General features: G+C 41.9%; 3 protein-coding genes across 4 annotated transcripts in view; 1 reads left to right on the top strand and 2 right to left on the bottom strand.

Annotated features, from left to right (window-relative positions):
• Positions 1-25,246, top strand: part of LOC116848050 (ribonuclease P protein subunit p25-like protein) — a 32,974-nt gene that overhangs the window by 1,869 nt on the left and 5,859 nt on the right. The gene's annotated exons all lie outside the window — the stretch shown is intronic.
• LOC116848047 (tyrosine decarboxylase-like) lies at positions 2,887-9,752 on the bottom strand. Of its 2 annotated transcripts, none has more exons than XM_032823783.1 (4): positions 9,603-9,752; positions 6,798-7,011; positions 4,072-5,528; positions 2,887-3,736 (listed from the first exon to the last, which is right to left on the bottom strand). In XM_032823783.1, exons 2-4 carry the CDS (start codon positions 6,996-6,998, stop codon positions 3,730-3,732), a joined length of 1,665 nt encoding a protein of 554 aa, XP_032679674.1. In that variant the 5' UTR covers positions 6,999-7,011; positions 9,603-9,752; the 3' UTR covers positions 2,887-3,729. The 2 variants fall into 2 exon arrangements, with proteins under 2 accessions (XP_032679674.1, XP_032679673.1); XM_032823782.1 differs by lacking the exon at positions 9,603-9,752 and adding an exon at positions 8,333-8,533.
• Positions 10,403-22,084, bottom strand: LOC116848046 (aromatic-L-amino-acid decarboxylase-like). The gene is made up of 14 exons (XM_032823781.1): positions 21,941-22,084; positions 19,839-20,071; positions 19,181-19,294; positions 18,890-18,941; positions 18,704-18,774; positions 17,210-17,452; positions 16,470-16,595; positions 15,794-16,032; positions 14,989-15,163; positions 14,738-14,903; positions 14,106-14,158; positions 13,836-14,026; positions 13,677-13,754; positions 10,403-12,947 (listed from the first exon to the last, which is right to left on the bottom strand). Exons 2-14 carry the CDS (start codon positions 20,037-20,039, stop codon positions 12,809-12,811), a joined length of 1,848 nt encoding a protein of 615 aa, XP_032679672.1. The 5' UTR covers positions 20,040-20,071; positions 21,941-22,084; the 3' UTR covers positions 10,403-12,808.

Here is a 25,246-nt window from a genome sequence, read left to right as displayed (position 1 = left end):
TATATATATATATATATATATATATATATATATATATATATAAACTTATAAATAGGATATAATCTCTAATTATTGCATATCTAATTATGCATTTAAATTTTGTAAGATTTATATATTTTAATTAAGATCAAAGGGCAAATAAAAGGAAGATACCGGTTATCTTACGAACTTGAATTTTATTATAACATCTGTACATAATGAAACGAATATTTCATAATCATTCTACGCGATGTATATAATGTATCATATATTCGTGGATAAATGGGACTTCTCCACTATATTACCTGTACGAATCGGAATTGACTTTTACGAATTCGAGTAAGATAACCATACAAACGTACACGTATCTATATGCTTCATATTAGCATCGACGCAGATTGTAGATTTGTGAATTTGTAAATGTATTTATATTTCCCTCGTGTACGCGATGGGAAGAGACAGAAAGAGAGAGAGAGAATATCTGTCGTAATCTCTTCGCAGGAAAAACTTATCTCTAATCGTAAGGATCGTGTCTAAATCTACTTTACGTTGAGATTTCTACTTCTCCATCGATCGATATGATGTCACGTGTCAATTGCCAATTGTTATTGGACGATAATCGGTATATGATCACATAATTGTCCGATTATCTAATTATAAATTAATGCGATAACTATATCCACGCTTAGAAACTTCTAATATGATTTTATTCCGCTATATTGTATTTCTCTCTTTTCCAGAAGATTATCATACATCCTTCCTATTCTCTCACAATTTTTGGAACAATCCTTTCTTACTGGATTATTGGATATCGCATTATTTATCATAGTACGCTAATCTTTAATCGATAACGATTCGATATTAAACGCTACGTTTTTATTAGACAATTAACTCTCTATCTGACAGAGATCGGAATTAAAGTTTTGCATCACATATATAAAAATCAAGTATCTCTTAACCATAAAGTAACCGATGGATCAACGTTATTAACGCGTCACCTTTCGTAGTTTCAACTACATTGTTCACATTCGGGTGAGAACAATACAATTTTGGCACATACTGGGATCAGTATAGTTGTTCGCTTATAATCCACGCGAGATTACCATTGTATCTATCGAGATCGATACATCTTAACAAATTACTCACTATAATGCTTTATATACAAAACTATTAGAATTCATGCGTACATCGGCAGTCGTTATCACGTTTTATATATATACATCGATTCTCCTATATCACCTATACAGAGATATATACCAAAATAAATCACGACTACGTTAAACCTTATATCAATACCTAGGTATCTATTTCAGGTTTTTTCTTAAATAATTTTCAAAATATCGCCAAGTGGCTCCGCGTGTTCTCATTATTTGAACAATTTCACGTAAGTTGATCTGTTTATTTAAGAACATTTCCGGAAAGAATTTGGAATTTTTGCTCATGAAATATGACGAAACGGTTGTTCAATAGCCAGATATCTACATGCATTAACATAATGAAGATATTAAAAAATCGTTAAACTTCTCTCTTTCTTTAGATTCTGACAAAAAGTTGAAAATTTCATTGTAGATTTATCCATCAATAATCCCAGAAAATAAGTATATACGAATTTTCTGGAATTATTAATGGATAAATCTACAATAAAATTTTCAACTTTTGTCAGAATCTAAAGAGAGAGACAGGTTTGACGATTTTTTAATATCTTCATTACGTTAATGCATGTAGATTCTTTACTGATTCCTGACTTCTAAAACACTCTCGGCTTCCTCTAATAGTTTGCATAACGGACAACGTCCTTCCCCTTTTGACTCGTATAAATTTGATTAGTGCGGTATAGTAAGATGAAAGATACTTTTTGAACCAAAGTCTAAAACCTGGTTTAATAGTAGTTATACTACTGTATCAAAATAAGTATATACGAATTTTCTGGGATTATTGATGAATAAATCTACAATGAAGTTTTCAACTTTTTGTCAGAATCTAAAGAGAGAGAGAGAGAGGTTTAACGATTTTTAATATCTATTATGTTAATGCATATAGATATCTGGCTATTGAACAACCATGTTGTCATATTTCATAAGCAAAAATTCCAAATTCTTTCAATTGTTTAGAGTCAATTGTTTAGAGTCAATTATTTAGAGTCAATAGTTTAAAGTTTCAAAATTTTTCACAATCATGGACTCCTCCCGCTATTTCGAATTTTAAGTTTATTTAAAAAAATTCGCACGAATAAGTTGTGAAGTAATTCATAACGAATAAATTAAAAAACAAATTAAGATATAGATCAGATATTAAACCGACCAGGTTTTGGACTTTGGTCCAAAAAATATCTTTCATCTTACTGTATATCGCACTAATCAAATTTATAATTTATATATCAAATTTATTTAGTCAAAAGGGGAAGGACGTTGACCGTTACGCAAACTTCTCTTTTTCTGTTTGTAATAATGACAAATTCCATGAGGTACCCGACTACCGGTATTGATTTAACGTGAAACTTTTGGATATTGACATAAGAGTTAACGCGTGCAGTCGTCTCTAAAGTTCACTTTAGACGATCCGTAATTCAGAACGAAATTCGAGACAGAATTACATCTATGTCGTTTTATCCATGTCGAGTTGCAGATATACATTCGGGGAACATAAAGTCTAGAATGCAACTTGTGGGACCGGGCAGTCCGCTTCCTCTTCCACGCGCCATTCCTCTTTAGTCATCATCATTCGTCGGTTGGATATCAATGAAAGGAAAGCTCGATACTGATGTTTCTTCTTTTGTGTTTATCAATCGCGAGATCAAAAGACGCATTGTTTGATTTCGCGTCGCGAGTGTCGCGACTTAGGCGTTTGCTTAAAAACACCAATATGATTCGAGCTTTCCTTTCATTGACGCCTAACCGAATGATCACATCGGAAGAGAAAGCGTTCCTCCCGGCTTCGCAAGTTGCATTCGTGTTCCCCGAATGTATGTCCCCGTATGAATGTGAAGGATAAATATCACGTCACACTATTTGCTAAAATGTGGATTGTATTATAATTTTATGCTGTGACTGTTATCTTATTTTTAATATCGTGACAGGTCTGATTTTGAGATCAACATGATATGAGATTAAAGTCTCCCGAATATAATTTTAATTATTTGGATATTAGTTTGAATATTTTAAATATTCAAGACAAATATTAAAATGTTAATGTCTCAATATTTTAAATATTGAGACAATAATTTTGTCTCGAAAAGATATATTTTCTGTTAGTAAGAGATATAAATAAGTAATATAATATTGCGCGGCATTGCATTCTCTATATTCACAGAGAGATTTCTTATATTATTGTGCTTATTATTCATATTGTGCCTCTCGACTTTCGTCGCTGATTTCGGAGCGTCTAGAAAGTGAGCTCGAGGATGTCACAATCTCCGACGCTTTATCAGAGAACTTGGCTCAATGTCGAGGAGCATCATCGACGCAGTCTGTGTGTCGCCACGAAGAATCATTCGTGTGCGAGAGAGAACAAACGTTGTCGAGCGATCATTTCGAATAGCAATCCGACAAACTTCATCCGGATGGAACGACTCGGCTAAACACTTACGTGGCGACGTGAATAGTCATTTATCGGGAATTGCGAACTCGGAAATCACCAAACCGGCCACGGCAGACCGTCAATGCTTCCAAATCATACGGCCGTGTATCGAGGGCCCTTTTTATTATCATCCACCTCGTCCCGAGTCGGCGCTGGAGACCGTCATCGACATCGTCACGACCTGAAACGGCAATTAACGTCACTATAATCATCGTTATTGTTGTCGGCTTTAAATATTCTTCAAGTCTTTTAAAATCCCACATTTTTTTGGAAAGCCTCATTATCCCTTCGTTTGAAAAAAGAAAAAACCCGGGGAAAAAATAATTGTCGGCTTTAAATATTCTTCAAGTCCTTTGAAATTCCACATTTTTTTAGAAAGCCTCATTATCCTTATCCCTTCGTTTAAAAAGAGAAAAAACCCGGGGAAGAAATAATTGTCGTAACGTTTTTGATGGGCTTCATGCAAAGCGAGTCTTAAACGCGTCTAATTCGCTCAAACTAAGAAGACCGAAGTACCTGCTGTTACGGAAATGATCGTCCTCGATAGCGTCGACCTGCGAGTTGTCGTCGACGACCATGATGGGCGTCGCGCCGTCATGCAGGCTAGACTTGGAAATTGAACGTTTGTAGGCATCTCTGGTGACGCTTCTGGTGAAGCTGAACTTCCGCACGAGTTTCTTATCCAAGGAGGCGGGACTCTTGGGTCCTTTGGCCCTATACTCGTCCTCCGTGCCCTCGTAGTGCGCCAACATCACCTCTGTAGCGTGCTCCTCGATCACGTTGAGCGCGTAATCGATGTCCTCCTCGGCCGCGTCCTCCTTCGTCACGCAGAAACGGAGTACGTACTTGCCCATGACACGGGCCGGTATCATATGCAGCCTGCCGCTGGCGTTGATATTCGCCAACAGTTCCTGATTCATCTCCTCGCTCTCCTTCAGCCGGAAGCACACAAGACCGACCCGTACGTCGTTGAGGATCTCGAACCGCCGGTCTTTCTTCATATGCGCCTCGAATCGCTTCGCCAGCCTGATGTGGTTCCTGATGTACTTCTGCAGACCGTTGATGCCGTACGAGCGCAACACGAACCAGAGTTTCAGCGCTCTGAAGCGTCTGCTGAGCGGGATACCCCAATGACGATAGTCCACCGACTCGCCTGAGCGCGCGTGCTGAAGGTACAGAGGATCCACGATCAAGGCCGACGTCAACTTCACCCGATTGCGCACCCACAGGCAAGAGCAGTCGAAGTTCACCAACAGCCACTTGTTGGGATTCGTATTGAAAGAGTCTGCGTGCTCGATGCCGGCCATGAACGGCCTCATCTCTGGGCAGATGAATGCGTTGCCGGCGTAAGCGCCGTCCACGTGCAGCCATACGTTCGGGTATAGCTTGCACACCGGCCCGATCTCCACGAGATTGTCGAAGGCGCACGACCCGGTGGTTCCCAGCGTGGTGGACACGTAGAACGGCACCAAACCGCTCGCCACATCCTCCCTGATCGCCGACTCGAGACGTTTGCCGCGCAACGCTGCCTTCTCGTCCGGCTCGAGCACCCGCAGCTTCACCAGGCTGATCATCGCCGCCTTCTCCACGCAAGAGTGCGACTCCGTGGAACAGTAGGCCACCAACCGCGGCAGGAAGGCGGAGTCCTCCGTGTTCGGCTCCTGTTCCTTCAGCATCTTGATCGCCTGATGGCGCGCCGCCAACATCGTCACCAGGATACACTCGGACGCCGAGCCTTGGATCACTCCGCCGCCGGCGGAGGTCTTCTGCTCCGACAGGAAATCAGCTGGCAAGTCGATCGCCTTAGCGTACCAATCCAAGACGATAGTCTCCAGCTCGGTGCAGGCCGGACTGGCCGCCCACGAGAAACCGATGCAGCCGATCGCATCCGACAGCAAGTCGCCCAAGATCGAAGGGAACGAGTTGCCGGACGGGAAGTAGGCGTGGAATCGCGGATGTTGCCAGTGGGTGATCTGCAAAGAAGTGTCGCCCACGCGTGAGTAAAGCCAGCGGCGTGTAACCTACTTCTCTGCTGCGTGTCCTGAAATTGATCTGTCCGCGGGAGAAACTGCGGGCGAGAGACAGCGACTGTGCAGCGACGGAAACGCCGGCATCGACGACGACTACGGCAGTCGACTGTTGACTTCATTGTCAGAGCGCGATAACGTCGTGTAGGATCATAAGAACGAACTCGTTTTGTGAAAAAGTCACGACGAGCCACGAGTAGTCTCTCGAGCGGCGTTTATCGCCGCCGCCGCCGCCACCGCCGTCGGAAACGCAGATCGGGCACGTTGTCGTCGGTGACGCTGTCGCTGTCCTTCAATTTTTCAACTGGCTGATCGTTCGACTGCCGCATATAGCGTGCACGGCTGAAATTATTTTTGAAGCACTTTCTGTCACGCGAATTTGGCAATTCGCGCCCGCGAAACCACCCTCGTCGCTGGAACTCTCGCGTCGATATAATCGAGTAGGATAAACGTTTTGTAAACCCTTGATATTTGGTAATACCCTTGATAACACAAACTCTATTTTTCTTTTATCAGTAATGTTTGTGAGACTTTGAGTGAGAATTATAGATGCTTTTTCTGCAAAACCTCCCACGTGCTACCGTGCAACAAAAGCCAAGGTACCGTCAAATATTAACTGAAGGGAAATCATCAGTACTACCACTTTTTTATCAGATGTGTTTGCGAGACTTTGAATAGAGATTATAGACGCTTTGAGCGTTTTTTTACAAAATGTCCCATATATTACCGCACAACACGAGGCAAGGTACCATCAAATATTGATTGAAGGGAAATCATTATATTGCCATGCAGGGTTTACATAATACGCGTTGCATCACATACGCTTTACGTCACGGCGCTCGGGCTGTTCTTAAATTCTTCTCAAGCTCCCCCATAAAGGACGCGCCATAAATAACGACTTTTCGGGAAGAGGACAACGCGCACGGGACAGTCACTTTGTTTATTCTCGCGTAAATGACGTTTTTTAAAACGTCGACAGGGCGAAGAAACAACAGGGTGATAGATTTTTACCCAGCTCAATCGTCCCTCTCTCTCTTTCTTTCTCGCTCACTCATTCTCTTTCTCTGTCTCTCTCTCTCTTTCTCTCTCTCTCTCTCTCTCTCTCTCTCTCTCTCTTTCACGTGCGCGAACATTATTTATATCGAAAAGGGGGGTTGAAATCAATGGAGAGAGGGAGGGGGATCGATAATCTGCGACTACGACGGCAACACTCACTCCGGGCATTATTTTGCCGTCGACGTCCCTCATGATGGCGTCCCATGATTCCGGCTTCAGGGGTGCCTCCTTCGGCAAGAGGGGTCTCAGATAGCCGGGATCCACGTTCGCCGTCACTCTCTTGCCCTCTAACGTGCGGATGTACTCGCATATGTACTCGATCATCTCCTTGCCGCGCACCCGGAACTCATCGATGTTCATGATAGACCACTGGCTGGAATACAATTTTCACCAAGAGACGCGTCTGAGCGTGCCGGCAAAGCTCGGCTGATTAAATACGGATACGCGTGTATCACGTCACATGCGATCGTGACTTTTTTTCAACGTTTCTATCAGCGCGCCGACGCGCTTTTCTCCTCTCTCTTTCTCTCTTTCTCTTTGTTATCCTCTTATATTAATTGTTCGCTTCATCAAAGGAGCGTCTATCTCGCGATTTCGCGGAGGATTCCTCGCGGTATTTTAATTCCCCCGTACAAAAGGAAGCGCGATGCACGCGTCTAATGATAGTATCCGAAGATACCGTGAAAATGACGTTAACGTGGAACGCGATGTTACGTCCCACGTCAATACTCGTAACGGTCGCAAATCTGTATCGGGACGTGAGATCGGGCGAATAAAGATACTTTATATTTGCGATGATCTCACGGAAATTTGAATCCGCGGAGGCCAGCAGTTTCTAATACTGTCCGTTACCACTGTTCACTGGTAAATCGTCTCAGCCACTCTGTATTCTTTAATGCAACAGTATAAATAAGGCTTCATTTATGCGGACAAAGAATGAAAAATTATCGTATGTGACGCCGGTCTCCCGTGAGAAATCGTTGCGTCGCGCACACGGAAAAAACAACACCGTTAATGTACCGTAATTTTCTGTACCCGGGAACCTGATAAAAAGCGGTTGTAGGAACAGAAGGATTCCTACAGAAAGTTTCTACTCAGCCGATTGCTCTGAGTTACCTCAATCGAGTTTCAACACAACTGAATGTTTAGACGAATATTTTCAATCGCGATAACGTGGATATTATTTCTTTTCTGTTCCCTATTCAATTATCATACAATTAGCGCGAACTAAAATTCTTTTTCCGTATGTCGAATCTACTCGAATACCAAAGTACTTCCATCGCACGTGACATTTTTAACACGTGATTTTGAAAGACCCGAAGTGGAGAATAGATGATTAACAGACGGAGCGCGGTCACTTTCGAAGAAGGCTCTCGCCGATGAATTCGCGTTTCCTTTTCGCAAAACCCCTCCACCTCGTCGTAGAAGTCGATCCTCTCTGCCAAATTTCCTCGTCTGACCAAGCACAGATATCATACAGACGCAATTTGGGAAGAATCGGGGAGAGCGGGAGGCGAAGCGAGCGGCCAGTAGTTTACCAGTTGAAAATCGCGGAAAAATCGCGGGTCTTGCTGAATGGGTCTGCGCGAGTGAATTAGTTTGAGACGCGATTCGGAAGAAGAATCGAGAAGGAGCGAAAGAGCGAGCTGCGACGGAAGTCGTCAACGAGCCTCGGTGGTAATACATGCACTCACGTTTCGTTTCCGCTACCATTCGAAAAGTCGCTCCACCTTGCCGGGAAATCGGTGTCCCACAGTCGGCCGCGCGAACGTACGTGTGTCCGTATTCTCGCGGATGCGGCGCGATTTTCCCTCGCACGTATCGAACATTTGCCGCGAACCACGTCAGACGAGAGACTAGTAGCACTTGCCGAAGCGCCGGTCAGTTTTATGCGCGCCTCGACTCCGTACGCCCCTGCTATCACGCAGATAAAATTAAGGTGGAGGAGAGAGAGAGAGAGAGAGAGAATGTATGTATGTTTGTGCATGTGTGTGTGTGAGAGAGAGAGGGCTGGGGAAAGCGCAACGAAATTTTTTAATAAACAAAGTTCGATTACAACAAGAGATCGTCTGAATTAAGTTCAAGCAGACAATCACCACGCCTCATCGCTGTGGCGATTTTTCTCTTATCCCATACGGTATCTTTTTAACATTCACGAGATCCTTTTTTTCTCCCGAAGGTAAACAAAAACGATAAAAATATAATGCGGTGACTCCGCATTGCGAACGGTCGGCGTTAAGACACGTCATATATGTGATATTATTTACTATGGATTAATTATTTATGAATAAGTTATTCAATGGTTTTCTTCTCAAACATCTTCGAATGCTTCGTGTTTCCGACATGTAATAATTTTCACGGGCCACACTCTAACGCAAACGTGCTTCTTCGAACGTATGTGCAAAATTTTTAACTTTTAAACAAATATACAGTAATTTCGATCATAATTATGTATGATCCAAAATTATACAACATCTTGTTGTAATTTCTACTTGAATATTTTCTTCATGTAGAACGCGAGAGAAAAAGTATATACTGAGAGAAAAGTATCTGAGAAGTAAAAGAACATTTATTCAGTGGGTACTAATACTTAAATTTTACTTAAATATAAGCTGCAAAACAATATATTGATACTTTAATATAAATTATTTTATTTAAATAAAACAAAAAATTGCTTTCACGAAAACCCCTAAGGTTTTAAAAAAATGTATATTGTATAATTTAAAAAATATTTTATATCAGTGTATAAGCAAACATGTGTGTCATTGGTGCCCACCGAATGAATAATTTTTTATTTCTTAAATATTTCTCTCTCTCTCTCTCTCTCTCTCTCCGTTTCTTCTTTACACTACGCACTACCGGGAAACAAATGCGCTCTTATCGACGGCTAAAAAACTCCGGCAGAAGGAAAGAGACAAAAAAAATAAGTCGGGACGACCTCGGCGACAGTCATCGTGCCGTTACCATTGTGTCCCATTATCAGCTCGCGATCGACTCCTTCCCTTGACGCGACCCTCGAACTTCCATCGAACGATGCAGCCGGTCAGTCAGTTCCAATGGGAAAATTCGCGAGCTGGTGCGGCAAGCGCAGCACATCAATGGTTACTGGGCGTCGCTCTATAGCGAGCTCTCCGTTTGAATAAACGCCCATACACAGTTTGTGCCGTGCTCCGCGCCACCACACGGGGGGTAAATTCTACCCCGCCGACTCCCCGCACCCCTGCTCCGCGCTCTCCTACCCTGCCGTTTTATAAATAGACATTTACTCTTCACCTACATTTACAACACCCCGTGGAAGCGGTGACAGGTCACCGCTCAATCTTCGTAATACACACACACATACATACATATGCATATATATATATGTACACGTAAACATACACACAAATACACACAGGCGCGCCGAATGCCGTCGACCACTGGTTTTCTCATCGCCACCTTCACGCATGGTCTGCTCGCATCCGGTTTTTCGAATTGTATCGCCGATAATCCCGGTGGAGAGAGCATTGGTGCTCATGAACGCGTGGGAAGTAATTAAAGTGAGTTAACGGGCCTTTTGGCAGACTTTTGTGTGTGTCGCTCACGCTAACGACGAAATTATTATTTTGATGGTGTGAATCACGCGCGGTGAGTGTGTTTCCATACGACGAACCTGATCTTTCGCGTGCGGATTCTTGGGCGAAGAATTTCGTATCGATTTTTCTTCGCGTGAAAGATGTCGTGCCATCGATCCCAGTTTTCGAGCCGGCAAGAACGAAATTTCGGGGTTGCGCAAGGAAACAGTAAAGTGCTTTCTTCAATTTCGAGGCGACTTTATTCCAACGGGTCTTCAATTCGAGTGATTATTTTCATCTTTATGAAATAGAATTTATAGCTTTCGCTTCTCGAGACACATGATAAAACACGTTCTGTGCTGTTCGGCCCACCCTACGCTGAACTTTTCGGGTCATCCGACGCTCATAAGTAAAATCTTGAAATATTTGATGGTATTATCAACATATTGGCACATGGTTATCATACGTATCATCTGAATAGTTATCGTGGGTCAATGTGTGTGAAAATCTGGTACCTCCACTTGCGAATTTATATGAAATTTATGGATGATACATTCGATTGTCCGTAGTTTGCTCACAAATTTGCCAATGAATTTATGTCAAACGCGTAATTATTTGTGCGAAGTATAACAAGAGCAAAAAAATTGACGATAATATTATATTCCTTAACCCTTCCGCTCTACTAATTTTATTTTTTAAAGGTACAATTTTTGTTCACTTCATTAAATATATAATGCAGTTTTAGCAAAAAAAAATTAAAAGTTTTATGTTTGGCGTCAAAGGGATAGAGATATGGAATACTGATGATATCCCACAGGGGTTCTCGAGAAGGCATATTTGTTCTAAAAAATCGATACGAAATTCTTCGTCCAAGAATCCGCACGCGGAAAACCAGGGTCGTCGTACGGAGACGCACTCACCGCGCGCGATTCACACCATCAAAATAATAATTTCGTCAATATCGTCGTTAGCGCGAGCGACACGCCTAAAGCCTGCCAAAAAGCCCGTCAACTCGCTTTAATTACTTCCCGCGTTCGTTACTACGCGTTCATGAGCACCGATACTCCTTCCATCGGGATCATCGGCGATACAATAAATAAAATAATATATTCTGAATGCCAAAAAGCTGTTTGTTCAATTGAATAAGGTGAATATTAACGGTTAGGGAAATATCTGAATATATATGTCCCGTTAGTAACGAAAGGGTTAAAGTGTCGACTTGAAGCTCAGCATACTTCGCTCTTTTGTTTTAATAGGAACGAATTTTGCGGTGTTATAAATATTTTAAGACGTCGCCAACGTATTATATTACAATAATAAATTCGGCAACGCGCCTCCGTCTCTCGCACAATCCGAATGGAAAGTCGCGCGGAATCGGCACGGACGGGACGTGTTGAAAGTGTAAATTAGGTATTTCCTAAACTCTCCAGGCTGATAACCAATTTCTTCCAGTGATTTGTGTCTGGGTGCGTTATAGTGTATATTTCACTATGCTTTTTCGTCCACATTCTATTACACATGTCTACGTTATATTTTATTTCATTTCGAGGTTTATTCTCCTTCTTTTTTCGCGCGTGTCGGGAAATCCCGCCAGAATGAAAGAACATGTTGCCCGGATAATGTGAACGTTTCAAGAAACGACATAAAAGGGCGCGTAAGAAACGCCATAAATCTCCCAGACGACATTGTTGCGAGGTTTCATGGTCTCGGGAATTTCGGAAGAGATGACACGCGTTGGTCGCGACTAAAGCGCATTTAATTTCGTGCCGATCGAAAGAAACCACTGCATGCGATCGTATTCTTCACTGAGCAATTTTGTGCGGAGTTTGTTCTTCGTTAAACTCATTTTAGACTATCTGTAAATTTACTAGACGGAATCCTGCGTGCAATTTGATGTAACAAGTACAAGCAATTATTAAGTAACTATAAAGTTTCTTTCTTTCGATTGTCTAACAGTAATAATTCCAACATTAATCCTTTTAAATCTATGTATTTTATCACTTAACGACGAAACGATGAGACGTCTTAATAATAAAGTTATCGTGCTTGAATCATCTCCCTGGTGGGGGAAACATCATCCCGCAGAAAAGTTCATTTCTTTTTATCATAATTGCATCTACAATTTGACACATGGAATTACGTAGGCAGAATACTATCCTGAGCTGCAAAAAGTTCTCTCTCATCTGTAGACTGTCTACCGAGTCTACATTTCCAAAGACCAACGATCACATTACGTGGGAATTGTCTTGAGTCCATATTTTTTGAGAACATAAATCATATGTTGTTAGACTACGACTAGGTCCACTTCTGAGTGAGTCATGTAGAATTTTCCTGTTATTGACGGAATATACAATTTTAAAAATATGGGCTCTCGACGGCCTAGAAACAAGTTCTTTGATTCTGGCCTGCAAGCTCGTATAAGATGGATCTTGATATCGAGATCGTCGGCAGTTATCAGTTCCCGGTGTGAAGTGGTAACTAACTAGGTTCCTTCTCTATCTGTCTCTCCGGAACGGCTTTCTTGGCGAGCACAAGGAGTCGCCCGTCAACACGTCTGGAGGACTCCTCGGTGGGATCGCGCGAATAAAGAAGGATCGTCGTGCGAGCGTAACACGATTACGCCCTGCCGTTGGGTGATCTGCCACGCGAGGGCGAAGCGGACGGGGATGGTTCCGGGCTGCATCCGTTGCTGCTGCCGCGACGACTTCCTGTACCGCCAGCCTTCAGGCGCACCATGGTGTCCAAGTGGCGAAACCTGAAAAGACACGACCAAATACTGGCGTAATACTGGCGAAAGCGTCAATGAATTTATCATGTAACTTTGAACGATATTACTTTCTACCGTTAAGTTTCGCCGCGCGGCTATTATGTGATATATTATAGTTGCGCGATGAGACGCGTAATGAAGGTGTTATTATCGTTAAAAGGTCACCGAATAGGCAAGTAAATACTGAAATACGCGTTTCGAGTTCACCTTTGCGCTGAACTTTATTCTGAATCGAACTTGTAAACTCAGTTTATCTCAGTCGGGACCGAACTGCGTTACAGCAGTGATCAGTTTAACGAGATAAGATAAAACAAGTACATTGTAGGTACGCATAACAGTGGCGGCCGTGATATCGGCGTCGGAAGTGTGTGACATCACACACACACACACACACACACACACAAACAACACATACACGGCGACGCTGTTCACGCTATAATGCAATACCGTAAGCGCGTGACGCTAAATTTGTGCGACGTTACTTTTTCACTTATTTTAGCACATGAGAGAAACCCTTTTACGCGAGGAAGCTCTTTGAAACTTTGACTGAATTTCTAAACGCTCTACGGACGTATTTCTCGCGAAAGAAAATCAGCCCGACATTGAATGATCTTCCGTTAAAGTGAAAATCGCGCGGAAAGAATTCGTAAATGACACCTGTAACTTAATGCTTCAAAGAAATAGATTTAGATCAAGAGTGAGGAAATAGGAGCAAACCTAAGCGATACTTCGCTTCTATCAGCAGCTTCCTTTGCCTGCATCAGGTACTCAAGCGGCCAGGATATCCAAGAGCGCCTGCAACGAGATTAGGACGATTTAATCCAATTATTCTCGAACGTACATAGATGGCTTAACCGAGCAACGTAATCAACTCACGTTCCGGTCTGAGTATTCGATCCGGCACCGCCGATCGTCGTTTGCGTGTCGAGCTTGGATCTGTTCGGGGTCTTGGTGAAGCCCGGCTGAATCGCAGGGTCAGACACCATACGCACGAAGAAGGATCTCCGCTGTTCCAGAGTGGCCTTTCTCTTCTTCTCGCGAATGTCCGCTAGCTCGTCCATCACGTCCTAGGAGGCGTTTTCAATGAACCCTTGATAAACGGAAATTCTCCCCTTACAGCATTAAGATAGTTGTGTCTCAACTCACCTTAGATTCCAAGATTTCGGCCAGGTAATCCGTTATAATGCTCCACGCGACATCTTAAATATTACAGCATTAATTCGAAACGATGTACATGCATTTTCTCGAGAAAATTTGAAAAATTTAATTGCACACTTCCATTCTTCTCAGAGGAAGAAAAAGTTTCGTTCGACGAATTTAGGGGGAGTGAAATATACGATACTTAAATTTTTAATGAAAAGAAAAGGAGTGAATTACATCATGTTAAGTATACGTGCGAGAAGAAATATCTACGAAATAAAAAATGTTTATTCGGTGAGGTATCCTTAATGTATTGCTTAAATTTAAATTCTTGGAATTCATGGAATAAATAATTGCTTTCAGGAAAAGCTAAGTTTTTAATATATTTTCTTATGTGAAAGATATTTTATTGTAGCACAAATACATAGAGAAAAATATCATTCTACTGCTGAGAAAACCTACTCAGTTTATTTTCCTCCTTTTGGTCATCTTCAACAAAGAATATTTTCTTGATAATGTATGTAATATCACTTGAATGTGTACTTTTTCTGTGTATGCGTATATTATTAGTAGCCATCGAATAAATATTTCTTATTTCATAGACGCTTTTTCTCTCACAGTATGTACAAACAACTTACCGATGTCCTCGCCGCACGCGTTAGGTGCAGCAAGCGCGAAGCGTATCGTGTAACGTTGATTGACCTGCGCCGGGACCATGTGCAATTTTCCGGAATCGTTAATGGCGCTCAGCAATTTCTGGTTTAGCTTATCGGTGCCTTTAGCGCGGAAGCACACCAGACCCAGCTATACAACGACGAAAAACACGATATTACGAACTCGACTTATATATAGCGTACGAGGTATTTTCCGATGGGATATTTTCTCTTACCACTACGTCGTTGCAGACCTCGAATCTGGAGTCCTTCCTAACGAGGGCCTCGAATCTTTTGGCGAGTCGCACGTGGTTTCGAATGTAAGCTTGCAAGCCGGATATTCCGTGAGATCTTATTACGAACCAGAGCTTAAGCGAACGGAATCGCCTGCTCAGCGGTATGCTCCAGTGTCTGTAAAGCAATTTCAAACTTATTAATTAGTCATAGGTGTGTCAGTACCACACGTGCCTGGTTATGTGTTATTATCTCTATTTATCTCTCGCAAATAGTTCTGTGTAGTGAGTATTAACCTTTGAGCCATATAATGCAATTCTAGCGTTCTATCTATCTTTTCTCTATTTTTAAGTGATTTTAACTCACTTATTCGTCTTTTCTGGATAATGCTAAAAACGAAATTGCTGATATGAAAATTTACAGTTGCCATATTAGATTTGCCATTTCAAATTTTAATTTTCTGATCTCAAATTCGTAATTAGCGACTTCATATTCGAAGAAACTTCACTGAGAAATAAAATGTACGGCTCAAAGGATTAAGAGAGGATCGACAAAAAATAGATGATTCATGAAATATTTTTTAACTCTTATGTTAGAATATGTTAAAACAAAACGTAAAATATACGAGGCATTCACTTTTCGTTGACTTTAGCTTAATATTTTTATACATAGATTGATAAAGAGAATATATTTATGTGAAGGAAGATGCGCGATCTCATTAAAAAAGTATCTCTTCGTTTGGTTTCGGACATTCAGTTTAATTTAACGATATTAGAATCGTGTAATTGCAAGCACAATTAAAGTTACCGATAATCTATAGTCGTGTCCGCATGGGTGTGCTTGAGGTATAATGGGTCCACGACGAGAGCGCTGGTTAGCTTGAACCTGTCGCGCACCCAAAGACAGGAGCAGTCGAAATTTGTCAACAGAAACTTGTTGGTATTGGTATTGAATGAATCGGCGTACTCGATGCCCGCCATCAAGTATTTCAATTCCGGACAAATGAAAGCATTGCCAGCGTAAGCGGCGTCCACGTGAAGCCAGACCTACGACACAAATTCTTGATACATTTGTGAAATTATACAAGTAACGAGAAGAGCGATCGACAAACTGAAATTGTCGTCAAGTGTATATTCTCTAAGGCTTGCATTAATATTCGTCACTTGAAGTTCGTCTCACATAAGATACACAGGTTTTTTTTGAAATTAGATCTAAGTTTACCAGTTTACCAAGTTTGCCAAGACTTACACGATATATGTGACATATCTGTAATCGCGACTCAACTGAAAACCTTTAATCTAACTCTGAACTCAAATCTCAGTATTTTACTCGAAACAAGTCTCAAGTAACATTTATTAATACGGACCTAAATTTTTTGGAATAAAACTTCACTCGAAAAGTAGAGTAAGAATATTGTCACTTTTCACTCGTTTTGAGTGAAGTTTTACTTCAAGAAATTCAGAGAGCGTAATGCCACACTCACCCCTGGATATTTCTTGCAAACCGGCCCGATCTCCTTGAGGTTGTCGAACGAACAGCAGGCGGTTGTACCGAGGGTCGTCGAGACGAAGAAAGGAACGTAGCCCTGAGCTATGTCCTTCTCGATCGCCTGTTAATCGAAGCGCGATGAAACGAGAATGGATTCTGAAGGCATCGCTATATTACAAGTCTAAATTATTATCCCGTAATTTTACCGCGTTATGCTAACGAATACAGTTCATTAACACGTTAAACATCGCGATGATTACTGATAATTGACACTACATGATATCACTATATGTTTCATTGAGTTAGATATGCTAAGTATAATTAATTGCAGCTGAAGAGTCGGTTGACGACTAATAGAGAGCCAATGAAACGAAATTGAAGATATATATCTCCCGAATTACATTGATTTGTCGCATCTTAGACAATTCAATCATTATTTGAGTTTCTTTAAATGCGTCAAAATTCGTCAATTATTTTTATTCAGATTTCTTTTTCTTCACTTGGAATATAAACATTATAGGGAAGAAAATGCGCAAATGAGCATTTCATCACGTGTGTAGACATGAATATACATATATTTAGATCAGGAAATCATATTTCTCGCAACAGTCACTTTTATTCTGACCACAAAACTCTTCATCTGGAGTTTCTTTTGCGACTATTTCGTGAAGAAAGGAACTTGAACGGGATCGATGCCTGGGCTTTAAAGGGTCAACGATGTTGCGGGAAACGCACCTGCTGCAAGGTCTCGCCGCGCAGCACGCTCTTCTCGTCGGGCTCGAGGATGCGTAACGTCACGAAGCATATCATCGCGTCCTTCTCGACGCAACTATGACTCTCCCGGCTGCAATACGCCATCAGCTTGCCGAGCAGCACAGTTTCGTCCAAGTGTGCGTACGCGGGGGATGCCTTGAGCCTAGCAATTGCTTGCGCCCGAGCGGCCAGCATGCACACGAGGACGCATTCCGACGCCGAGCCCTATATAGTTTCGTTAATCGACCTTTGACATTCGCGCGCCGCCCGAGATTCCGCGTGTCGTAATTCTAATTTCAGTCACGAGCGTTGGACACGGCCGAGCGGCCGTGGTGCTTTTAGCACTCGGTATTGAGGTATTTTTCACCGTTATTGAATCCTTTATATCGAATACGTTTATACAGACTGTCTCAGAATCGCCGGACGATTTTTAACGTCAATTCCCCGTGAGCCATTAGTCTTCATGATTCTTCAATTCCTTACTTGCCTTCGAGTCTCTTCGCGATTAAGTCGTACGTTGACATTCTGTTAAAGCAGTGTTCATCTGATTTCAACGGACTGAGAGGGCGAAGCCGATCGAGTTGGCCCAAGGTTCATGTTGGCCACGCGATTCATTGTGAGAGAATCAGTGGAAAAGAAATTGCGATATGTTCTTTTTAGAATATAGACACTTTCCTATATTTGTTCTATAGTTTAATTATTTCGCGTAGGATCATATTCTTTGGGACATGTACTGCAATCTAGATCTGTCAGACCTATGCAACTTTGAATTACCATATTTAACTGTTTCGAAAATCAATATTTTTGGACACTTTTTCTAGAGATATAGAAGAGTTTTAGCTATAAGATAGTAGCGCAATAAAATCCAAATTTGTAAACAGATTTGCGCCATTTTGAAATTTTCCCGGACCACTTTCGGAAGTTGATGAGTGATCAAATATTCTTTGGAGTCTCACAGATCCAAATTGCACACTGAGAAAAAATACTTGAAAACTTATTTATAAGACTTATTTCTGCAAAATAAAGTTTATTTCCGTAAATAAACTTCATATCCCACATGTACATTTTCAAGTATTTTTTTCCCGATGTACATGAAGAGTTAATAAACTATTTTATAGTTAAATATGTTACAACTAAGAAATAATTTAATAAATTATGTATCTTAATTCTAATACATATTAAACTCGTATAGTTGTCATTTATATGTCTAAGACATTATCATGTCTTTTTCTCTGAGTAGGAAATATTCTGAGAGGAATGTTTCGTCCAATTTCTTTTCCTCTGTGACTCTTTGAACAGTATAATTAACGAAATTAACGACCAATCTTCACATCTTCGTGAAGAAATCGATTTGAAAATAAGCAGAAATCTGAAAATGCTGAAGCAAAAAAACGAGACCGACGACTCTGCGACATCCTGTCTATCACAGTGCACTTTGTATCATCCTGAATGTCAAATGAATGTCTTTGGCGATACCTGTATAACGCCACCGCCATTGCTGCCTTCGCTGAAGTACAGGAAGTCCGTCGGCAGCCCGATTGCCTTGCCTGCGATTTCAGAAGGACGATGCGTCACCGGGGTGAATTTAACGGTTCGCGAAGTCGCGCGCCTAATAAATATCATGACATTCTAATATGAAGGTATCATGAAAGAGAAGATTACCGAACCAATCGCAGACTATCGTCTCCAGTTCCGTGCAGGCTGGACTGGCCGCCTAAAGCAAACAAGATTCGAGCTCAGGCACCATCGAGCAAATAATTGGGCGCGATCCGTCACGTGAATTTGACGCGAGATCGGACCGTGCCCAGACTTGTGACGTCGACGAGAAAATCAAAGCGGGTCGAACGGCCGCGCGTTCTGTCGAGCGACGACCACTAGTTTAATTATAGCCTCGCGCGAGATTCATCCCCGTGGTTTCTTAGACCGCACCCCCGAAGAAGATCTCTCGCTCACCCAAGAAAATCCAATGCAGCCGATCGCGTTGGACAGCATATCACCGAGAATAGAGGGGAAGGAATTTCCCGCCGGGAAGTAGGCGTGGAACCTTGGATGCTGCCAATACGTGATCTGGAAGAAAGTTCATTCGGCTCGCAGAAGCGTACTTTACAGTTTACACTCACATTTGCAGACCTAAGAAAATCTGCAACTGACTTCACGACATTTTTTTCCAACAATACATGCAAAAATCATCGTACTCGTATTATATAAATAAAAAAAAATATCTTGCTAATTCAGGTAGAATTCTAAATGTCACAATTACAATTTATCGCTGTTTTCTTTTGTATCTGCTAGAAAATCATCTACGTGAAATTTACAGCAGCCTTGAACTTTTGCTGAGAGAGATGAAGCATTTTTCATACGAATGAGTAAATATTGAATGATGGAATGCCCGATCGCGGCCGAAATCATTGAACAAAATGTATGTGTGTGTATGAGAGAGAAAAAGAGAAGGAAGTACATATTGAGGCAGTATAATGAACGGAAAATTTTAATTACTTTATCTCTCCCAATTACGGTCAGATCGCACGACAATTCTACATATTCCCGGTATGTTTCGCGGAACTCATTCCTCCTCTCATACCGCCCCGAGGCGGTATTCTCGAATACTCACCCCCGGCATGATCTTCGATTCCACGTCCTTCATGATCTCATCCCACGACTCCGGATCATTCGGCGGCTCTGACGGCAGCAGAGGCCTGAGATAGCCGGGGTCAATGTCTGGCGTGACCCTCCTGGTATGAATAGTGCTCACGAACTCGCAAATGTACTCTATCATCTGCTTACCGCGGGCGCGAAACGTTTCGATGTCCATGGCGACTGGTCTTTCACGCTCGATTCGGCGACCTTCGCATTGGAGGATGGAGGACGATAAAATTTCGAGTATCTTGCATACCCGCGCGGCAAACTACGATCTTTACTACAGCATCTCATGTATCTTTCAAATTATATCCCCCTTTTTCTTAAGATCCGTTACACATCAACCCACGATATTTACTCTTCCCGTCGAGTAGATATTATTATAATGTTATTTCGAGGACAGATCTTGTGGGAGATGCATTTTCAATAAAAAAAACATAGAAAAATCACACCCAACTTTCTCAAAAATCGTAAAATCATTTCAAAAACAGTAAAAGAACCAACAAAAACTCAAATTTCCAAAAATCAAAATGAATCACATCCTGATCTTTTTTGCTAATATTCAGCAAAAAAGTCCACAAGATAGCAACCATATATATTTGACCCCTTATCAGAAAATAAAAATGATAATGTAACTCCGCAATATACATTTCATCTGAAAACACATTCAATCTTTATTCAGCAAAATGTGTATCCTTACAAAAAATGTAATCTGTAAGAATAGAACCTGAACCTTTTTGGAACGATAGTCGCTATGTTGCAAACTTTGAAGGAGCATTTGAGGCCTACAATTTGAAACGAAATTTAGAAGATATACTGAGAAATAATCCAATTGCTCTTAATGTCGTGAAGATCTTCACAGAGATGGATCTTATGAAATTATGTTGTCTTGCGTCAATCCCAGCAGAGTCAGCGTGCTGCTGTTCTTCAGTTTTTTATTGCATCAGGACTACTTATTTTTTATTTGTTTTTGGTTGAAAATACATCTCCCACAAAATTTGTCCTCGGAGTAACATTATAATATCTACTCCGTCGGAATTTTCGTACGTTCCAGGTAAATATCGTCAATTAATTCGTACGTTATAACATCGTGATTTACATATATTCAGGAGCGAAATAAATTGCTCATTTCCCTACCGCCAGATGAATCTACCCGATTTGGTGCTCTTGTAATGAGTAATAATGGCTTTATTATGTATTTTTCCGATCGTTACTCACGTTAATATCTTCGAACCGACGTACTGTCAAGGCATGTCAAACACGTCACTACGTCGTTCCTACTCTTCGCGATTTCCTTCTCCCCTCTTATTCACACAGAAATAATATTTCGTGCTTTAATCATTAAGCATCGAGACTTAATGACATTTTTAACTTACAATGCGTGTGTGCATTCTTGATACGATCTTCCGAATTTCATTCTTCTTTTGAAAAAGGGAAAAAGAAGAAAGAAGCAAAGCTATCTTTCTCGTTGGCAATATACCGAGAGAAAAAAAATAGTCGATCTAACTAAAATTATAATTATTTTTGGCTCCAATCTTATATTTTGATTATTTTAGCACGAAGAAATGGTAATGGTGACATGCACATGAAGTTATTATCACCACAAAATATTACAACAGAACTTAATAAAAAATAATGGTTTTCTCGACTGTATAATAATTGCAGTAATTATTTCTCTCGTATTTGTAGTGATTACTTTTCTGTGTGTGATTATTTTGTACAAATGCCAAAGATTTTTTCTCAGTGTAGGATGTGACTGTGTTCGGGGTGCCTCAGCTTTCCCCCTCAAACCGTCCTTCAACCGGACGCGTTCAGCCTCGGTTTACACGTTTCGCACCCACATACCGTCACCACGTTCACAAGCGTGAATATCGACCTGGCAAAGCGACGCGATTTTTCCAATTTCGCCGGCTCTGACGGAAATCGCGACGCGACCGACGTGCGCTCACGTATCTCCAAGTTAAATCGATCCCGCTTCCGATCTGTCACTTTCGCGCACTCGGTGTCCCGCGATATGGCAAAATTCGCGGACGTCACGCGCGTATGTCGGCGGGAGACGCCTCTGTGTTCTCCTACCTGTTGCTGATAACAGTGACGTGGGTGACACGGCGATGCCCGGCGAGCTTGGATCGGATGGCGACTGAACTGAACTGAACAATCCGGGGTAGCGTTCGCCATCCACCGCAGGGTTGTATCGGGACCTCTAGGGCGCAAAATTCCATTTGGCGGGTCCTGCGCAAACGCGAGGTCCTTCTTCGCCGCAGGACTTCTTCGGGGTTTCGCGAAAAGACGCGCGCCACCTCGTGCTGGCTTCTCTCTCGCCCGCGCCCGCCCTGACGCGATCGCACTCGCTACTTGAAATGTGCGCGCGTGTACGTGTCTTTGTACGTGTTTGCCAGCTCCTTTGCTGGGGATCGCTTTCGTGGAATCAATTTGACGCGCGCGCGCGAAAACTTTTATACGAAAATTATACGAATCGACTTGCAAATTAGAAGCCTTTGCCTGTTTTGTGTGCGCGAAAAGAAGAAATATCGTCTCTTCAAGTATGTGGCGCGGAGAATGTTAAGAATCTGTCCAAAATCTGTTCGTTAAGTATCACGTAGTCGCTATTCTCCGCCACAAGAGCCGAGTAACTGAAAGTGAAACTAAATTGTCTTTGTCTCAGTTTTTCTTTTCTCTCTCTATTCCTACCGTGTATTGTATCCCCTAACAAATCCCCAAAATAATAAATTTTGCATATCTATTATGCAAAATATATTACCCTCAGCTTAAATTTTCTTTATTTACGTGCGATTAAGATCTCATAAATGTTGCAAAATTGAAACGTCTTATAATCGTCAAGATAAAACTATCGAAGTATAACGCGGACAATAAAATTCTGCCAATATATCCATAAATAATCGAATGAAAATATAATACGGAGTCACAAAATAACACACAAGCCGAGACGATATGTCGTAATGAACGCTTCCGAAGGCAATGGCTGGCAAAATGAATTTTCAAGAATCTCGCCGGTGCGGATGAAATAACAAAATTCGAGGGAGATCGGCAGTTAAGCGAAACGCGACGAGGAGCGAAGCGAATTTCCTTCAACGAGAAATCTCATTCTCCGCGGCGTGATAGACTCAGAAATATTCATACAATCGTTCGGGTCGTGTCCCGACTCCTCCGTCCTCCACGGCCGGAAAACTTCTACAAACAGCACGTTCGTTATTTCGTGTGGAAATCAACCACGGAGATCGGACTCACTTACGCGAGGTGTTCCAGAGAACATCTCACCGGATGTCCTCCCAACCGCGTTCTTCTTGAATCAGTTCGGTATCGATCTCGCCTCGATGTGAACATTGAGAGGGATTATGACTTACGCCGCAGACCTCAGGTCGAGGAAATTCTTTTGTATTTTGTTGAAATTCTAAAAACTAGGCTTATAGCAAATGTTAAGACTGTTACGTCGAATGGTATGTGATGTGTAGATCCATTGTCCGTTTTCCTCGCCGGGACTCAGCTCGTGTCTCAACTCTTGTTTGCCAATCGCTGAACGATCCTACGACAGTCGTTTTCTTTTCCTCTTTTCGAGGGGAGCACCTGCGTCAGAGGAAAAATCGATTCTACAGAATTCGCGATTAATGGGGCATCGGGTGATCTCCGGAACGCCCCGTATACCACGCTTTACTCGTCCACTCGAGTAAATTGGATGCTAGTTCTCGCGGTTTATTACGGTGAAGAAAAGGAGGGGTGGTAAATAGGCATCATGAAGAGAGTGCCAGTCGCAGAAGACGTTCTCGCTGCGATTTTTATAGCTGAGGACGCAGAGGGTCGTTCGGGGCAGGAAGGGACGCGAAGTACGCGCGGTCTTCGGCGAACTCTTGACTCCGCGACGAATCGGCGACGACGTTCCTGGGGAAATCGTGCGACGCATGTTTTCGATCGCGCAGCCGGCGATTTGCAATCGAGGCGGAACGAGACGCGGTTGGAATTAGTCCGCCGGGTCAATTTGCCGCGGATAATTATAGCTCGGGGGGAGGGGGAGTGGAGAAGAGAGGAGGTGAGACGGGAGGTTCGAGCGGTAATCTGGAAGCATTATGGAATATTCGTCCGTCGATTACGACGACGCGCCACGATGCGATATTGATGGCGGACCGGATATCGGTATAAAAAAAAAGCTTTAACGCAGCAGTCGTGCGGCAACTGAATCGCCGGCTTTTTGCTTTCAAAGTAGGCGACATTTGTGGCGGTCGTTGAAATTTGGCGTGATTATTTTCGTTTGTCTCTCACTTCATTCGATCGGTGACAAAGTCTCCGACGATGAAACTTGACAAAATTTCAGGGGAAGGGGACACTCAAAGAACATTATCGATCGCGTATCGATACGTTTTTTACGACGAAAAAATTCCTTTTTCGCGCGCGAGTGAATTTCCCACGAATTTTATCTGGAAAAATCACGCCCTTTGAACATTCGCGGTTTTGCGATAGCGCATATTTCGTTCGAGTTGTCAATTAGCGCGAATTCCGGCTAATTAAATTTTCTTTGTCCATTTATATTATACGCGGCGTCTCAATTTAAGGATGCGGCGTGAGAGCTAGAGGCAGGAGACCATCATTAACTCGCAGTTAATTACCTCGGATTGTCAGTGCGGTTCGTCCCTTGGAATAAATGTATTTCTCATGCGTACAACGTTTAAATGCAAACGATCATTTCACCAACGTATTCCTCCTCATTGATGTCCGTAGACGCCGAGACCGGGATATCGGTTCCGAGAGCGTTCAACGTCGGAAACGAAGTGCCGTATTCTCTCATCCGCTATTCCGTCATCCGGGTATCTTTATCGAAGTAACGTTATTAACAACGTATTCTCGAAATAATGTTATGGGAGTAATGTATCTTTGAAATGACATTATTAAAATGACGTAATAACGTTATTCAAGAAATATATTTTCGAAATAACGTTATTGAAATAACGTATTCTCGAAGTAATGTTATTGAAATAACGTATCCTCGAGATAACATTATTGCAATACGTTATCGAAATAATGTATCTTCGAAATAACAGTATAGAAATATCTTCCATCTTGACGAACAAACAAATGAACGGGAACGCCAGTGCTTCGCTTTACAATACTTTTCATGTTACTCCACATAACTCTTCTTTATCTTCCTTTTTTTTCAATATATATCTATACAATTCTATATTAGATTTTAGTAACACATTCCTTCTGGCTCATTATATCTCTTTCTAAATATTCTGCATTGCAACATCCCCATATTTTTTTTCCATCCATATTTCTATTCGTTAACATATTTACACAATTTTATATTGAATCTTCGTAAATAGAATATACGCTTCTTTTGCTCATCATTTTCCCACATATTACTTTATACTG

The sequence above is a fragment of the Odontomachus brunneus genome, unplaced genomic scaffold, assembly GCF_010583005.1.
Source record: "Odontomachus brunneus isolate Ranch 3 - 2012 unplaced genomic scaffold, Obru_v1 Obru_scaffold_088, whole genome shotgun sequence".
NCBI lineage: Eukaryota > Metazoa > Arthropoda > Insecta > Hymenoptera > Formicidae > Odontomachus > Odontomachus brunneus.
This window is presented reverse-complemented; position numbering and strand designations above follow the sequence as displayed.

Bases quoted from the DNA above. Each gene is read 5' to 3' on its own strand.
- LOC116848047 (XM_032823783.1), bottom strand. From the start codon at position 6,998: ATGAACATCGATGAGTTCCGGGTGCGCGGCAAGGAGATGATCGAGTAC. The intron at 5,529-6,797 runs GTGAGTGTTGCC...ACTTCTTTGCAG, and splicing joins ACGGCAAAATAATGCCCGGA to ATCACCCACTGGCAACATCC.
- LOC116848046 (XM_032823781.1), bottom strand. From the start codon at position 20,039: ATGGACATCGAAACGTTTCGCGCCCGCGGTAAGCAGATGATAGAGTAC. The intron at 17,453-18,703 runs GTATCGCCAAAG...GAAACTATATAG, and splicing joins ATGGCGGTGGCGTTATACAG to GGCTCGGCGTCGGAATGCGT. The intron at 15,164-15,793 runs GTAACTTTAATT...ATTGCTTTACAG, and splicing joins GACACGACTATAGATTATCG to ACACTGGAGCATACCGCTGA.